General features: G+C 37.5%; 1 protein-coding gene across 2 annotated transcripts in view; it reads right to left on the bottom strand.

Annotated features, from left to right (window-relative positions):
• Nucleotides 1–2,171: 2,171 nt before the first annotated feature.
• The window catches only part of LOC306883300 (LIM domain-binding protein 2-like), a 62,005-nt gene continuing 46,821 nt past the window's right edge, over nt 2,172–17,355 (bottom strand). Inside the window, exons 6-9 of one of the 2 annotated variants that reach the window (XM_079438466.1) lie at nt 13,942–14,065; nt 10,288–10,341; nt 9,454–9,593; nt 2,172–4,149 (exon numbers count right to left, since the gene is read on the bottom strand). In XM_079438466.1, the coding sequence (XP_079294592.1) occupies nt 3,919–4,149; nt 9,454–9,593; nt 10,288–10,341; nt 13,942–14,065 (549 nt within the window). In that variant the 3' untranslated portion in view covers nt 2,172–3,918. The remainder of the gene's footprint in view (nt 4,150–9,453; nt 9,594–10,287; nt 10,342–13,941; nt 14,066–17,355) is intronic. The other variant, XM_079438467.1, reaches the window with a different exon arrangement.

The raw sequence follows: 17,355 nt of genomic DNA, 5'->3' as shown, positions 1-17,355 counted from the left end.
GTGGAACAGCGCATAACAGGGTGGAACAGAGCATAACAGAGTGGAATGGAGCATAACAGGATAACAGGGTGGAATGGAGCATAGCAGGGTGGAACGGAGCATAACAGAGTGGAACGGAGCATAACAGAGTGGAATGGAGCATAACAGGGTGGAACAGCGCATAACAGCGTGGAACAGAGCATAACAGAGTGGAATGGAGCATAACAGGATAACAGGGTGGAATGGAGCATAACAGGTTCTAACAGCAAATGAGCTTTCCGTAATTGTCCTGCATGGTTTGCCGTTTGTAATGTGTGGAACTGCACCTACATAATATTGTTTCAAAACAATACAAAAAATAGCTATGTGGGTATAACTACAATCAAAATCAACATTTATCAGGCTTTAAAAAAATAACTTTTAATTTAAGTGAACTTAAAACAATCTTCACATAAACCCATTATAACAATATCATATTTATGTGGCCATCCTACCTGTCTAACAGGTACACTCTTAAGAAAAATGGTTCTAAACAATACCAAATTGGGGTTCTTTGGCTTGAAACAATAGCAGAATCCTTTTTGGTGCTAAACCATTAGGCCACGACTTTGGGAAGTCGTGGCCTAATGGTTAGAGAGTCGGACTCCTAATCCAAAGGTTGCGGGTTCGAGTCTCGGGCCGGCAGGGATTGTAGGTGGGGGGAGTGAATGTCCAGCACTCTCTCCACCCTCAATACCACGACTGAGGGGCCCTTGAGCAAGGCACCGAACCCCCAACTGCTCCCCGGGCGCCGCAGCATAAATGGCTGCCCACTGCTCCGGGTGTGTGTTCACGGTGTGTGTGTGTTCACTGCTGTGTGTGTGCACGTTGGATGGGTTAAATGCAGAGCACGAATTCCGAGTATGGGCCACCATACTTGGCAGTATGTCACTTCACTTATATACTTATATATAAATAGAACCCTTTTTTATAAGTCTCCATAAAGAACAGTGCTTTGAAAGTCCTGTAGGATTTTTGATCAAATAAATGAATCCTTGGTGAGCAGAAGAAACTTCTTTTAAAAACATTAAAAATCTTGCTGATCTAAAACTTTTGAGCGGTGGTGTACATAAATACAATTGTATCCATGTACATTACCACTCAAAAGTTTTATGGAGGGAGATTAATTTGCAGTATACAATAAATACTAGTTATTCTATTAGAATTTCACATTCCACCCTGTTAGGTTTATAAACCTAACAGGGTGGACAATTTTGAGCTAAATTAGCTGTAGTTTTTTGAGTGATCAACATTTAGGTCTCTAACCTTCTATAGATGAACATAACTTTTATAACTATGTCAGATATGTTTTTTATTTTTCTTTGATCGGACAAGCATTCTCCATAATATAGCCTAACAGGGTGGAACTTTAAGAGTGTGACAAGCAGGAGAACATTTAAAAAACGTAAAAAAAAGGTATGAGTGAGAGTTGACACTTACCTCCATTTGTACAGTTGAATTCCAGGGGAAAAAATAAACAATGCCACTTCCTGAAAATGATCTCAGTGGAATTGTAATCTATTTTGGAAGGCGAGGGAGTACATACTAACAGGGTGGAAGATGACTTTAGAGACATTGTAAATTAAGAAAATTGTAAAAAAATAAAATAAAATAGTTTCACATGATTTATATGTATGATTAGATGAAGTTTAGCCTAGTCCATAACATAATTTAAAAATATTTTGAGGTTTTTATAATTTCATGGTTTATATTTCTAGTGTAAGTTGATTACTTTGCACTGAGGACATGTTCAAACTGAATGCCTGTATCAATAAAAAGGTGTGTAAAAAAACTAAATGATATTTGTAATGTCTATTATCTCTGTTTAAGTGATAAAGTAGACCTATTATGTATAATTTAAGCAATTTCTTATAAATATGTGACTATTTTAAAGAAAATATAAGTAAATCATAGAGACAGAAAAGTCACTGTATAACAGGAATGACTGCTATAGTACAAACGATGTACATAAATAATCGAGAAATATTGAATTCTAACTTAAGTAGTTTTATAAATCATAATATAAAGTATCTAAATATACAAATAAGCCAAACAAAAATGCATCATATTGACCGCAGGGTGGCGCCATTGAAACTGGAAAAACATGTTTGGAAATGTGCAATAACGCTCGAGTGAGAGGGAGCAGAAATATTGTGGCAAAAGGTTTTGTAAGCACAATTTATTGGCACACAAAATGGCAAAGCATACATACAAGACTTTGGATATGACACACACAAAAAAAAACTCTGCTAAATATTTTACAAACTGTGCAGAGTTTCAATAATACAAGGTTTAAGGGTGGCTGATATTGCCATTTTGTTAGATTTGGAAATATCTTAGGCTTTGCGATAATATTCAGGAAACATGTTTTGTATTGTTGTGACAAAACACAGGAACAAAGAAACTGATTAATTAAAAAATATTTGGCTGTTTGTCGTGGTCTTCACCATCATCACTGTAATCTTCTTTTCAGTCATTAAAGCACACCACAACTCTTAAAGGGCCTTTAAGAAACGTTTCCAAATCCAGTGAACAGTATATGAACAAAGTGTGTCTCTAGCTACAGAAATGACATAAAGCTGTAAAAACCTGATCACATAATTTGCTAGAAGGGCATTCATTGCATTTTTTAGAATGATTATTTTTAGATAAAAAGGCTGTTTTCCTGTTAAAAGTAGGGTGAAGCTAGACATGATGAATGTTAATTAATAAACTCATACAAAGCTAATGAACAGTATATTTGTGACAGATTTACAGTAAGCTATATTTAATGTTCTCATTTCTCAGTATGGTGTTCATTCCTGAGTATGAAATCTGTTATTATAAGCTAAAATAAAAAAAGTCAAACAACAAGTAGTAAACGTCAAAACAGCTGCCGTTTACATCAAGGTCTGATGACTTCACTGACATCAGATGAAGCAGAATGCATTTTTATTATCAAAGTCACAACCCTGGTTACTGTGCTTCCAAATTGATAACCAAAGTCCAACATGACCTCAAAAGTCTGGAAATAAACATGTCACCGATTTCGAAATGTCATGCAGAAACATATCATATTCCATTATGAAGTCAATACAGGGAGCGAGGCGAAAGATGGACAAATATGCTTTTCATATGTGCCTGTCTGTCCATAAAGAAACTCCTAATCTTGATGGTACAGTACGAGGAGAATCACAAATGACTGAAATAACACATTGACTCAGAAATCAAATAGGATTTTTTGATTTAAAGTACAATCTGTAATTGGCAACTGGCAAAGTTTTTTTATTTTTTCAATGCAAGCTGTCTTTGTTAATGCAGTCAGTTGTGTTGAAGGAACGCAAGGTGGTTCATTTTTAATTGAAAGCAGAGAGAAAAAGACAATAGCCAAACGAACTTCCCATAAAAATGCAAATGTTCAGGGATTGGTCTCAGTGGATGCCTCTGCAGTTCCAGTCTCCAGTGAGAAGACAGTCAACATGACCGTCTCTTCAGCGATTGGTTGATATCGAGTGTGGTTGCCAGCTGGAGTCGCTATGGAGATGTGTGATGAACCGCGAGACAGGTAGCTTTTTTACATTGATTATTGGGCTAAAGTTGTCCCAAATTCAGGTCTCTGTTAATTCAGATTGCTCACTCAGCCTTGATAAAATCAAGTTTCTCCAAAAGTCACATTCGTTGCAATGCTTTGTAGCTAGATGATTTCGAAAAAATCCAGTGAGCAAATATTGCTGCCAAAGTTTGGTCTGTGAAGTTCTTAAACGTTACCCAAAATAAGAAGTGGAACCATCAGTTTCTGGTGAAAATGGATGACATCATTGACACCATGACATGGGATTTACATCATCGAGGGTAAAAAGTGAGGTCAGAGAGAAAGAGTGCCGCCCTGGTGGTTTAACAGGGCATTGCGTATGTTGTCTCCTACTGAGAGGGCTGCGAGGCCGTACTCTCTGGCTTGCTGTCTTGTCCTGTGGGCGGCTTGCTGTTCCAGGGACCATTGTTGCCGAGCGCCGGCGAGCTTGTGAAGTCGTCGTCATCGTCCAGGCCGTTGGTGGCGTCGTATTGTGTGTTTTCTAGCCGCGTGATCAGACGCTCATCCTCATCGCCAAACTCCCCGCCCATCAGAGTGGGCTCACCTACCACCATCACATCCTGCAATACATACAGTTAGACAGTCAAACACCTAAGAAAAGAACAGCAATAAAAGGCAGGTTTCATATATGAAGAAACTTTGGGTTTCCAGACCTAGACATCCGTTACGTGAAAGTTGGATGGTGAAGAACCTTGAATTTAGCAAGCACCAGTAAAAATGTTTAAATGTAGGGTCGGATAAATCATTAGTATACATATTAAGATATTTGTAAATATATTTATATATTTGTAACACTCATTATTTAAAAAAGTAATAATAAAGCTATTTGTATTTTAATATTTTAAATATCTAAAAGTAGATGTGAATATTTACAATGGTGTGATTAGAACGTTTTAAAATAATTTAAAAATTAATCAGAAATATATATTTTTTTATAATATATTAGAAATATATAAAATTTTAATAATTAAAATATAATATTTAAAAATAGATGTGATTAATTGTGATTGGATTGTGTGATTAGGTACAATTAACTTTTTTAAAATAATGCATATAAAATGTAATATATTCAATAATATAAAAACTGTGTGTTATTAATTGTGATGAGTTACAATGTTTAAATGGTATTTTAATGTGTTAAAATAACGTATAGAAATGTATTCATTTATAAAATATATCTTAAATGAAAATATAATACATAAAATGAATGTGATTCTTTATGTCACGATGTGATAATTGCAGTCAGTTGTGTGATTAATGTTTTATGCATTCACAGCCTCACAATCTGTTGCTTTGTTCAAGTGCAGTCTTCTGTTCTTTACTTTCTCTCTCTCTCATTGAATTCTCAGGCTCAACTGATCAGTTAACTGGAGCACATGTGTGTCGACACACTACGGCATGGGAGCTCTGTTATCATTATCTCCATTCTATGTACGATTGCCAACTTTCCCATAAATAATTGTCCTGTATTTAAGGGAATGGAATATTAGATCCATATTTGATCCTTATGGGACAGAACTACATCAGCATACATAAGTTGGGAGCCCACAATCCACATGCGTGCAATCCACAGATGAGACACATGGATGGAAACTCAAACGCTATCTTAAACGCTTTATAGGATATGAGAGTGTTCCAAAGATCATTTTACTGCCCATCTTTAGCATCAAGTGAGTTTGCATTTAGCACGGTTATAGACTGCATTAATATCTGTTTTTCTGAGACACATTAATTTGGCCAAGTGTAAATGAAGTGTGCATATCCAATCAGACAGCAATCTAACTGATCAAGATGCAAGAACTAGTGATTAAAAATAAATAGGCTGACAAAATTACTGCTGCAAGAAAAAAGTACACAAGAAGTGAACAAGAAGTACTAATACATTATTTTTTAACACTTTTATTTGTTATATTTTTGCACTTTGTACTGCTCATTAGAATGGTTTGGATAAAAGCAGATACAATTTGTCTGCTTTCAGCTTCTTGTGCATTTTCTTCCCACTGGATGTGTTGCTTTTAATTAAAATGTCTAAAATATATTTTAAAACAAATGTCTTGTGTGCATTTTTCCACTGGATTTGTTGCTATAATTAAACATGTCTAATACAAAAAGCATTAAAAAGCTGAGTATGTTTATAATGAAATATTTATGCACAGTCAAATTCTTTAGTGTTATATTGTAAATTGGCAGAAGTTAAACTGAAATGTGTACTAGTGTGTGACACTTCAGTATGACATTAAAATTAATAGATTTTTTTTAAATAACAGACACAATGAAATTGAATGTCTTAAATGCATTTTAGAACTTAATTTATTATTTTGTCTAAATTAAATCACAAATGTGCAAATCGAGAAACTGTGAGTAGCCCAGTAACACCTTACAATAAGTTTCAATACTTAACTTTAGCTTCTGGAAGCCTTTATAGACTTTATAGTTTGGTTTAAAAAAAATAAAAAATACCATGGAAGTCAATGGCTATCAGCAACTGTTTGGCTATACATTTTAAGCCACACATATATTAACAATAATATATTTATAAATGACCATTAACCTAGAATTATGAAGCCTGTAAAAAGTAGTTCATGATACGTAATGCATTAACTATTGTAAGTGTATTTACGTCCCTTACTTTCCTGGTCATTCTCCAGGTTACTAGCCATGAGACTCCTTGCACCCTTCACACTACTGGACCTGTGCTCTCTGCATATCCTGTCTCTTGATTCAACGCTATTACTGTTTTTTGATTTTCATTTCTGTTTATTTGAGCGCTGACTCTTGCGTCGTCTCGTGAGAGCTTTGGCTGAGACCCCAGAGTCACTGTCAGTCCTTCCCACCCCTCTGCTTCTTAATTACTCTCATTCATTAAGGTGGGCTTTTTCACTAAATAACAATATCCACACACTGATTTGTCAATTTGCATAGCTAATTAAGTAATTAGCTGAAATGTTACTGATTAGAAAAAAAATGAACACCGCTTGCCAACGAGCCTTGAATTTGCCATCTGTTTTTGAAAGGCAACTGTCGCCCTGCAGTCTGGGTGTTAAACCGGGGGCCAGGATCACAAACGTTAACACACACACACATACAGACGCGCTCACGCAACCTACAGGTTTCCAGCTGGTGGTTTGACGGAGAGCTCTAATTTCTATCAAATGGAAAGGCTGTCCAGTGCTCTTGTCTAATTAGATGTAGCCTGTGGCTAAACCCACACTGAGCCGCCCACAGCAAAATAAACCGACTACCTGCCGCCTGCAACGACTGGCTCTGCATACACCTCCATCTGAGCTTGAGGAGCACAGAAAGTCTTCATTTGAGCTGGACATTGTTTAGAGAAAATGTCCATGCATGTGCAAATCCAGGCACGTTACACATGCATGACTGACCAAATTGTCATTATACTACTGAAATCATAATTCTAGCCCAAAAACATAACCACAAGGGGGCACTGTTGTAATTCGGTTGAACACAAGACACCCCCCCCCCCCCCCCCCCTTCCAAAAACCTGGTGGTCACATGATCAGCTCATTGTGATTGGGCTCACGTAGGAGGCCGATCAGGCAGCATGCGATGACTGCACAGACAAAGCCAAGTGGCCACGCTACATATGTAACCAGCGTGTTCCTCTCCACAACGCACGGCGACATTGCTTACAATGAAGCTTGCTGCTTTAGAGTGGGGAGTAAAATGACGAGTGTTGTGACACATACACACACACACACACGCATACAGGATCTATATGATAATGAGCGCTGGCACTGAGCCAGTTGCTCACACCAACAATATTCTCTCTGCTTGTGTGAATGTGTCTGGTGCCCTCGGAGTGATGGACGTTGACTAGATACAAGCAGGACAAAATATATGCAATTAGAGTTACATATATGGAGAGACAAAACTTCCCGAGAGAGAAGAAAAAATTGTGTAAATAAAATATTTAATTTCAGCAGATATGTACATATATATCATTTTATATGGCCATATACATGAATACATGATATAATTAAATTGAGTAATTTCATTTAAATAAGATAATTTAAAAGAAAATACATTTTCATATCATTTCAGATTAATGAAATATAAATATTGGATTAGAAATTTGACAATTTGCTTTAACCAACTGGTTGAAATAAAATAATAAGTCAATTTTTAAGTACTAAAACTAAAACGGTAATATATATACAGTATATATTAAAATGAAATGAAAATAGAAAGCTATTTTAAAATATTAATGAATATTATAATAGTATATATAATACTAAAATACCATGATACAGATATATAATATAACTTTATTATAATTCAATTTTTTTAGTATATAAAATATTTTTGTATTTTATAATGATATAAAAATGATCTTTCAGATATTGAATTAAAACACTATGTTTGATCGCTATTAAAGAACTGAGCTGAAAGAAAAATAAAGTAAAGGGTTGAAGCAATTTAAAAAAAAAAAATTTATACAAAAAAAATTTAAAAAAGGGAAAAACATAAAAAATTTTATAGCAATGTTTAGGTTGTGTCACCAGAGCATGTAAACAAACAGCTCTGGGTCTGACAGACTGAGCTAAACACGCGACTGTCTCTCTTCTCTAATCTCCTCTACGGCATTCATGTATCCAGTTGTCCCTGAACTCCAGGGGAAAAGCCACGCACTACAAATCCCATCATCCATCTGCAAACAAATTTACTGCCTCACAATACCACTCCCCAAAAACAGCTTCAGCACTCGTGCGCTGTGTGTTTGACCCTGTAGTGTGCGAACTGGGAGAACACATCGACCGTCAGCGTAATGCCTCAAGAGGAAGCCTGGGGGATAAAGAGGCACTCTGGGATATATGCCTCTGAATTGGGGTTAAACACTGTAAGTGGGTAATATAGGAATTGAAAATGAGGGCTAAGGAGTCTCTCTCTGTGAAGGTGCAGAGAGTGTATTTACTTTGGCATTGGGATTGAATATGCTTTATATTTGCGTCACGGCCCACAAAACTGTCATAACAGTGCTATAACATGTCATAACAGCACTTTAATGTGTCATTAGTGGTGAGAGACACAGATAAAGGGACAATTCTGTAATTTAATCACAAACTTGTCATTCCAAACCTGTATAAGTTTCTTTCTTCCGTGGAACACAAAAAAGATAGATTTTGTTTGTACGCATCAATCTGTTCAACACAATTACAATGAACAGGGAATGGTGCTTTTTCAAGCTTCAAAAAGGATGTTTAAGCACCACATCATAAAAATATCATAAAGTGGTCCATATGATACATTCTCTACAAGTCTATGGAAGCTATATAGTAATTTTGTGTGAAGAACAGACAATTTAAGTAATTATTCAGTGATAATCCTATTCAGTTGACTGTTAACCAATGCAAACGAATCCTTCAGTCTATTTTTGTAAAATTAATCAGATGATTTACTGAAAAGATTTGGCTCAAAAAAATGATTCATAATGAATCCGATATTCTGTATACAATGCACAAGTTTTGTATGATAATTTTGTGGGGCTTTTTTGTTATTTTGGAGATTGACAGCCATTTGTTTTCATTATTTGCTTGATGCAATTAAATTTGCATGACAAAAAGAGAGTCATATGGGTTTGGAACAACATGAGAGTGAGTAAACACGACAGAGTTTTTCATTATTGAAGGAACCCTTCCTAAGCACAGGTCACAGGGATATGATTGAATAAGCCCTTGTCAAACAGCTATCGCTGTGAATCAAAACTACAGCGCCTCTTTATATGTGTTTTGACAGCATAATCATATCCTTAAGACAGCAATCTGAGCAAAATCGTCTTAACGTTTTAGATGGTTGCAATGTGTGTACTGTATGTGTGTGTGTAAAGAAGAAGATTTGATGCTTACAGGTACCTGGCTGGTCAGATTGAAGTTGTTGGCAGGGCTGCGTTTCTTGCCGCCAGCGCTGTTGCCAAGGTTACTGTTAGACGCACTGCTGGCGGAGTTCTTCCTCTTTCTTCTCTTGGTCGTGGTCTGTCGAGTGGGCTCTGCTCTCCACAAAACACACAAGCAGGCAGACACACACACACACACACACACACACACACACAGAGATCAAAAGTATTAATATAGCAAAAAAGCACACATCCACACTCACAAACATGCCACAATGCATGCACACAGAGGAAGAAAAAAGACTTTTCCAACATATACAAACACATATGGGTGATTACACAGGGAAAGATAAAGAAATGCATCATGCTTTTTCTATTTGTTTTCTGAGAGAACCAAAGAACATTCAAACATCTCCCAAAACATGCACTAGTAAGAGAGAACCTCTGCTTTCATTTGCATAAATGCTCAACAGTGCACACTGCAGTCTCTGCAGCCAGCCATGCATGCATTCTTATATCATTAATGTCCAAATACTGTTTACTTTCAAAAAATAGCACTAACACTATCACTAAAATGTGTTTTCTAATTCCTTTTTGGATAAATCCTTAAAAAAAAACTTTTAATGAAGAAACTAAACCATTTTGATTAAGTTTTAGCAAATATAATTTTTTTTAAACAAATTGCCTATTTTGAGTGACTACTGAAATATCAACCTGTAATATCTATCTGTTTATGCTGAGCATTCGTGATTCACACAGAGAGAAAATGTATTTCATGGGTTTCAATTTAGACACGAATATAGTTTGCCTATTAGAAGATGATTCAGAGATGAGACTAGACGGGTACCTTTTTTGTGATTTGAGGGGAAAATTTCCGTTTTGAAGTTCTGTGGATGTCCAGCTGAAATCATATCCAAAGCAAGATTTATTTCCCAGATAATACTTATGACAAATCAAGGTATTATGCATATCTAAGACCAGAAGACATATGCAAATGTATACTGCAAGACGGCAGCCTTGATGTCAACAGCAGAAATTTTTGAAATATGCATTGCAAAATCTGTGGGTCTCATTCGCTAATCATACAAACACACATATTTGTGCACAAACCCTGTGTGAACATATCTTGCAGAAATCTTTATCATAAATTATAGATCATTTTTACTCTACTGCTTAAATTTTTGGGGTCAGTCGACTTTTAGTTTTTTGAAAGAAATTAATAATTAAGCAAGGATCCATTAAATTAAACAAACATGACAGTAATGAAAGGTGATCATTATGAAAGGTGTTTATTTTATTTCAACTGCTTTTGAGTATGAATAAATGAGACCCAGTATGCCTAAATGTTCAAATCGACTGATAATAAATAATAGTTTGTTAATGTTGTAAAGACTGTACAGCCATACATTTTATTGAAAATTTATTGATTTAATTTTAGTATAACAATCAAAATATTTAACACATTGTTAGTCACTACTCATGCCTGAAAATGAAATACATTTTCAAGGTTCTTACTAACCACACCCAGGGAGATGTTTCTACATTGTTTGTCCATGACAGATTTAACATAAAGTCAAATATAATAATAAACAGACTATACAAGGAAATCTGTTTTGATTTTCTGGATAAGAACCTTTATTTTTGTATGTTTATCAGTGCGAGTGTGTGAATGACGTACTAAAACGCCCTTGTTTCCACAGATACACATATACACACGAACAAAAGGGGCAAAAAACTTATCAGCATATAAAGGCAACCTTCTTTCCTTCCTGTTCTGAACACAAACGCTCTCCAGATTTCAAAAGAATGGGAGGAAAGAGGGAAGCGAAGCTAATAAGGAAACAACAATTACAGAAGATCCACTTGGATACAGCCTGTGAAAAGGCTGGTGCTGACGACTGGACGGGGGTCAAACAGGGTTTCACCCTCAGGGAGCGGATGGAGGATGTGTTTCATGTGTGATACATGTCATGTTGTCACTGTTTAAATCATACTGCATATGTAAACCTGTCAGGTGATCTAAAGACAAGTCTAAATCATTATTATTGATTGATTTGACTCCCTGAGGAACATACAGAGACATTAAAAGCTGGAGATATCCACTGATGTCTAATCCTTGCTGACATAATCTACCAAATGAGAGTTTTTAGAAAGGATAAGTGAAAAAAGGGCTACTCGAAAAATTCACAAACTGACCTGTGACCGCCCTGTATCCATTAGATACCCCAGTCCCAAACTTATATGGACCCTTAAATTTGCCACACATCACTGCTAAACTGCAGCTGAAATTTTTCAACAGAAATGGGCACTAGCTGAAAAACATTTACCTAAAATAACTTGAATGTACTGTGTGTTATGTATGAATCCAGCAGATAAAGTAACAGAACATATAATGTAATCCTTGAATCGTAATTGCGTCTTAATTTTCATTTTATTTATTTACTTTTTCCTTCTACTGTCTTTCATTTAATGTTTAATCAGATGCTAATTTTAGCACTTGTAGTTAGCAACAGCTGTCAGGGTTTAATGTATTATTATTGCTATTTATTTTCATTTTAATTTCTAAATGTCTATTTATATATTTGTTTTTATTTTTCTCTTTATTAGGATATATAAGTGTTATGTAAACATAACTCTTCTGTTTATAAAAAAGGTGCAATAAAAACAAAAATAAAAAATTGCCACACATAATTATTATATTATAATATAATGTTTTATATATATATATATATATATATATATATATATATATATATATATATATACACACACATACATACATACAGTGCCGTGAAAAGGTTTTTGCCCCTTTCTGCTTTTTTTTTTTTTGCATATTTGGCACACTTAAAAATTTAATATTACACAAAGATAATGCAAGTAAATACAAAATGCAGTTTGTAAATGATGATTTCATTTATTAAGGGAAAAAAGCTGTCCAAACCTACCTGGTCCTATGTGAAGAATTAATGTTAAATCATGAAAGAACTGTGATTAATCACATTATTTTAGAAAGCGGAGTTAAATTTCACAAGCCAAACCCATGCCTGATTACTGCCAGACCTCTTGAATCAAGAAATCACTTAAATAGAACCTGTCTGACAAAGTGAAGCATGCTTAAAGAGCAACACATCATGCCGCGATCTAAAGAAATTCAAGAACAGATGAGAAGCAAAATAGCTGACATGTATCAGTCTGGTAAGGGTTATAAAGCCATTTCTAAGGCTTTGGGACTCCAGCGAACCACGGTCAGAGCCATTATCCACAAATTTAAAAACTTGGAACAGTGGTGAACCTTCCCCGGAGTGGCCGGCCTACCAAAATTATTCCTAGAGCGCAATGCTGACTCATCCAGGAGGTCATAATAGACCCCAGAACAACATCTAAAGAACTGCAGGCCTCACTTTCCTCAGTTAAGGTCAGTGTTCATGATTCAACAATAAGAAAGAGACTGGGCATAAACAGCATGCATGAGAGAGTTCCAAGGCAAAAGCTATTGCTGACCAAAAAGAACACAAAGGCTCATCTCACATTTGCCAAAAAATATCTTGATTATCCCCAAGACTTTTGGGCGAATATTCTGTGGACTGACGAGGCAAAAGTTGAACAAAAGTGTGTGTCCCATTACATCTGGCGTAAAAGTAACACAGCATTTCAGAAAAAGAACATCATACCAACAGTAAAATATGGTGGTGGTAGTGTGATGGTCTGGGGCTGTTTTGCTGCTTCAGGTCCTGGAAGACTTGTGATAAATGGAACCATGAATTCAGCTGTCTACCAAAAAATCCTGAAGGACAATGTCCGGCCATCTGTTTGTGACCTCAAGCTGAAGCGAACTTGCTGTGGCATGACCTTAAAAAGGCGGTTCATGCTCGAAAACCCTCCAGTGTGGCTGAATTACAACAATTCTGCCAAGATGTGTGGGCCAAAATTCCTCCACAGCGCTGTAACAGACTCATTGCAAGTTATCGCAAACGCTTGATTGAAGTTGTTGCTGCTAAGGGTGGCCCAACCAGTTATTAGGTTTAGGGGGCAAGCACTTTTTCACACAGGGCCATGTGGGTTTGGATTTTGTTTTCCCTTCATAATTCAAAAACTGAATGTTGTGTTTACTTGTGTTATCTTTGATTAATATTTAAATTTGTTTGATGATCTGAAACATTAAAGTGTGACAAACATGCAAAAAAAAAAAAATCAGGAAGGGGGCCTACACTTTTTCACACCACTGTATATCTATTTCTCAATTTTTTTTAGTTTGACTTAAGTGTCCAAATACATTTTGGGGTCACTGTAAAGTTTGCAGGTCTGTTCTAGTCCTCCTAAGACTGTAAAACCACAGAATTCTCACTCTTTTTCCCTGATAGGTCCCACCGAAGTGCTGAATTAGAGCATATTTCCCCAAAGACCACAACGTTAAACACACACATCCGTAAAGATCTGATAGAGCACAAATTGCTGCTGTTAGGAGCATCCTGTAATACAGATGACAGTGATTTGCTGTTACCTGGAGGGGCCACCATTCTTTGCCACTTCTGGAATAGACAGGTCTTTAGACAGTCTCTCGGGCCGAGGTTGTAGGTCTTGTGTCGGGACATTAGCTCTTGCATTGGCTCCAGAATGACACACAACTAAAAGAAACACACACAAGAAAAGTCAACGTATTAGTCTCGGTCTCAGATGTCATGCCCACGGACCGTTGGCTAAACGTCTAATGCATATGGCACACAAGTGGAAACACTTCAGGAGTTTTAAAGTTGTCATCAGATTGGTTGAATTATACAGGATTTCTGGGAGACGTCTGTGTCTCATTCTTTAACGTTCCACCTGGAAACAAAGATGCTGTGACGCCAAACCCCCTCACGAAAGAAGAAAGTCATTGTGTTTACAACTATGACGACAAACGCTTATCAGGAGCAACTAAACGCTGGATTTTCAAAAGTATGTGAAACATTTAAAATTTGCAGCATAGAATCTTAAAAATACATCCGAGAGTTTTACAAACCGGTCTGTTAATGTGGGGACATTTCCACGCACCGAAACGTGAAGCTGCCATGGATTCCAGACCTTCAGCCGTCAGTCTGAAGGTCTGGCTATGCAAGACTATCATTTACTGTCAGTTTAACCATTTTAAACATTTAACAATATGATCATGTAAAATCACACAGAGGGTGGCCCGAAACTCACACGGATATGCACACATACAAATCATTTCCCACTGACAGGATCATATCCCAACACTGCTGTATCCTCTCACTTCCACAGGTCCAGGGAAACAATCTCTGGATCCGTGCCCACAGAGCAGGGCTATTTCTAGTCTGAATGTGAGGAAACCTACAAGCTTCCTTGTCCATCTCGCCGGACAGTGGTCTTGTTGCGTTCGAGCACAGGAAACATCCTCGGTGTGGATTTACTGATAAACGCGATGAGACAAATGGAGGTTTTTCAAGTGACGCTAATGAGTCACTTTTACGAGTTATTTTTACAGCACACCAAAGTAAGGATCGTGAGAAATTACCCAAGTGAGAGGAAAAATAATCTTGTTTACAGAAATTACAGTGTGATACTAAAATCCGTGAGGCTGACCTCTCAATTAAATCAGTCAAACAAATTATGACTGATTAATCTTTTTCAGAGCCCATTGAAATTTTTTTTCTAAATAAAAATATAGGACAAGCCACATGACTGTATTTACTACAGGTCCTTCTCAAAAAATTAGCATATTGTGATAAAGTTCATTATTTTCTGTAATGTACTGATAAACATTAGACTTTCATATATTTTAGATTCATTACAACACAACTGAAGTCGTTCTCTAAACGAGCTATTAACCTAATCATCTGAATCAACTAATTAACTCTAAACACCTGCAAAAGATTCCTGAGGCTTTTAAAAACTCCCAGCCTGGTTCATTACTCAAAACCGCAATCATGGGTAAGACGGCCGACCTGACTGCTGTCCAGAAGGCCATCATTGACACCCTCAAGCAAGAGGGTAAGACACAGAAAGAAATTTCTGAACGAATAGGCTGTTCCCAGAGTGCTGTATCAAGGCACCTCAGTGGGAAGTCTGTGGGAAGGAAAAAGTGTGGCAGAAAACGCAGCACAACGAGAAGAGGTGACCGGACCCTGAGGAAGATTGTGGAGAAGGACCGATTCCAGACCTTGGGGGACCTGCGGAAGCAGTGGACTGAGTCTGGAGTAGAAACATCCAGAGCCACCGTGTACAGGCGTGTGCAGGAAATGGGCTACAGGTGCCGCATTCCCCAGGTCAAGCCACTTTTGAACCAGAAACAGCGGCAGAAGCGCCTGACCTGGGCTACAGAGAAGCAGCACTGGACTGTTGCTCAGTGGTCCAAAGTACTTTTTTCGGATGAAAGCAAATTTTGCATGTCATTCGGAAATCAAGGTGCCAGAGTCTGGAGGAAGACTGGGGAGAGGGAAATGCCAAAATGCCTGAAGTACAGTGTCAAGTACCCACAGTCAGTGATGCTGGTGTTGGTCCACTGTGTTTTATCAAGGGCAGGGTCAATGCAGCTAGCTATCAGGAGATTTTGGAGCACTTCATGCTTCCATCTGCTGAAAAGCTTTATGGAGATGAAGATTTCATTTTTCAGCACGACCTGGCACCTGCTCACAGTGCCAAAACCACTGGTAAATGGTTTACTGACCATGGTATTACTGTGCTCAATTGGCCTGCCAACTCTCCTGACCTGAACCCCATAGAGAATCTGTGGGATATTGTGAAGAGAAAGTTGAGAGACGCAAGACCCAACACTCTGGATGAGCTTAAAGGTGCCATAGAATGCATTGATACAGTATTTTAAATTGTTCTCTGATATCTACACAGAAGGTATGTGGCTTAGGTAAGGGCAAAAAATCTCCAGAAACGAATTTACATGTCCATTTACAACCCTAGGATTTCTCCCTAGAATGAAACGGTCTGTGATTGGCTTATTTGGCAGGGTCATGAATAATAATGAGCTCTGCTCTGATTGGCTGTTTCACAGTGCTGCTCAATGTTGAGCTCTGCTCTGATTGGCTGTTTCACAGTACGGCTCATCAGCAAGAAGGAAGCACAGGGAGGAAAATATATATTTAAATACTTTCTCTCGCAGTTATATCGTCGGGTAATTATACTGTATATAAAACGCGGGCATCAGGGAGCCGTTATTAATATGCGAGGCATTGAAACTGCTTTTGAACGATCCATCGATCGCGTTATAGTTTCACGTTCAAGAGACGCGATCACACAAACTATGTTTACATTATGGAGCAACAGTACTTACCACACAATTCACAAGATCAGATGCTTGTCAGTGGTGCTCAGGATCTGTAAGTCATTCGCCATCATCCTCATCTCTCCTTACTGAGAGTGAAATCGTATGTACTGTAACAGGCTACCGCTAGCAAGGAGCTAACCATGTCCCTTTAGTGGCTCGCGTTATTTGCTTTCTGTGCCTTTCTGAATACAGACACCAACCCATCCCTGCACTTCACACCCCCTGCACGGCCTGGAACATAACATTTATTTTGTTATTTTCGCTGTTGTCCGCGCTTGTTTATTTACAATACCTGCAGAGCTGATGGTTCGGCCGGCTTAGAACAAGGGCGGGTTTATGCAAATGTTGGGGGCGTAGTGATCCCGACTGTTGCGTCACAGTCGGTGTTATGTTCTGATTCGCCTGTTTTTCAGTGGTCTTTTTTAATCACGAGATTTACATATGAAGGAGGAAACTATGGTGTTTGAGGCTCACTGTATGTAATTTCCATGTACAGAACTGTTATTATTTAAATATGCCAGGGTAAAGACAGTTTTTCATTCTATGGCACCTTTAAGGCCGCTATCGAAGCATCCTGGGCCTCCATAACACCTCAGCAGTGCCACAGGCTGATTGCCTCCATGCCACGCCGCATTGAAG

Source organism: Barbus barbus, assembly GCF_936440315.1.
Source record: "Barbus barbus genome assembly, chromosome: 17".
NCBI classification, from domain to species: Eukaryota; Metazoa; Chordata; class Actinopteri; order Cypriniformes; family Cyprinidae; genus Barbus; species Barbus barbus.
This window is presented reverse-complemented; position numbering and strand designations above follow the sequence as displayed.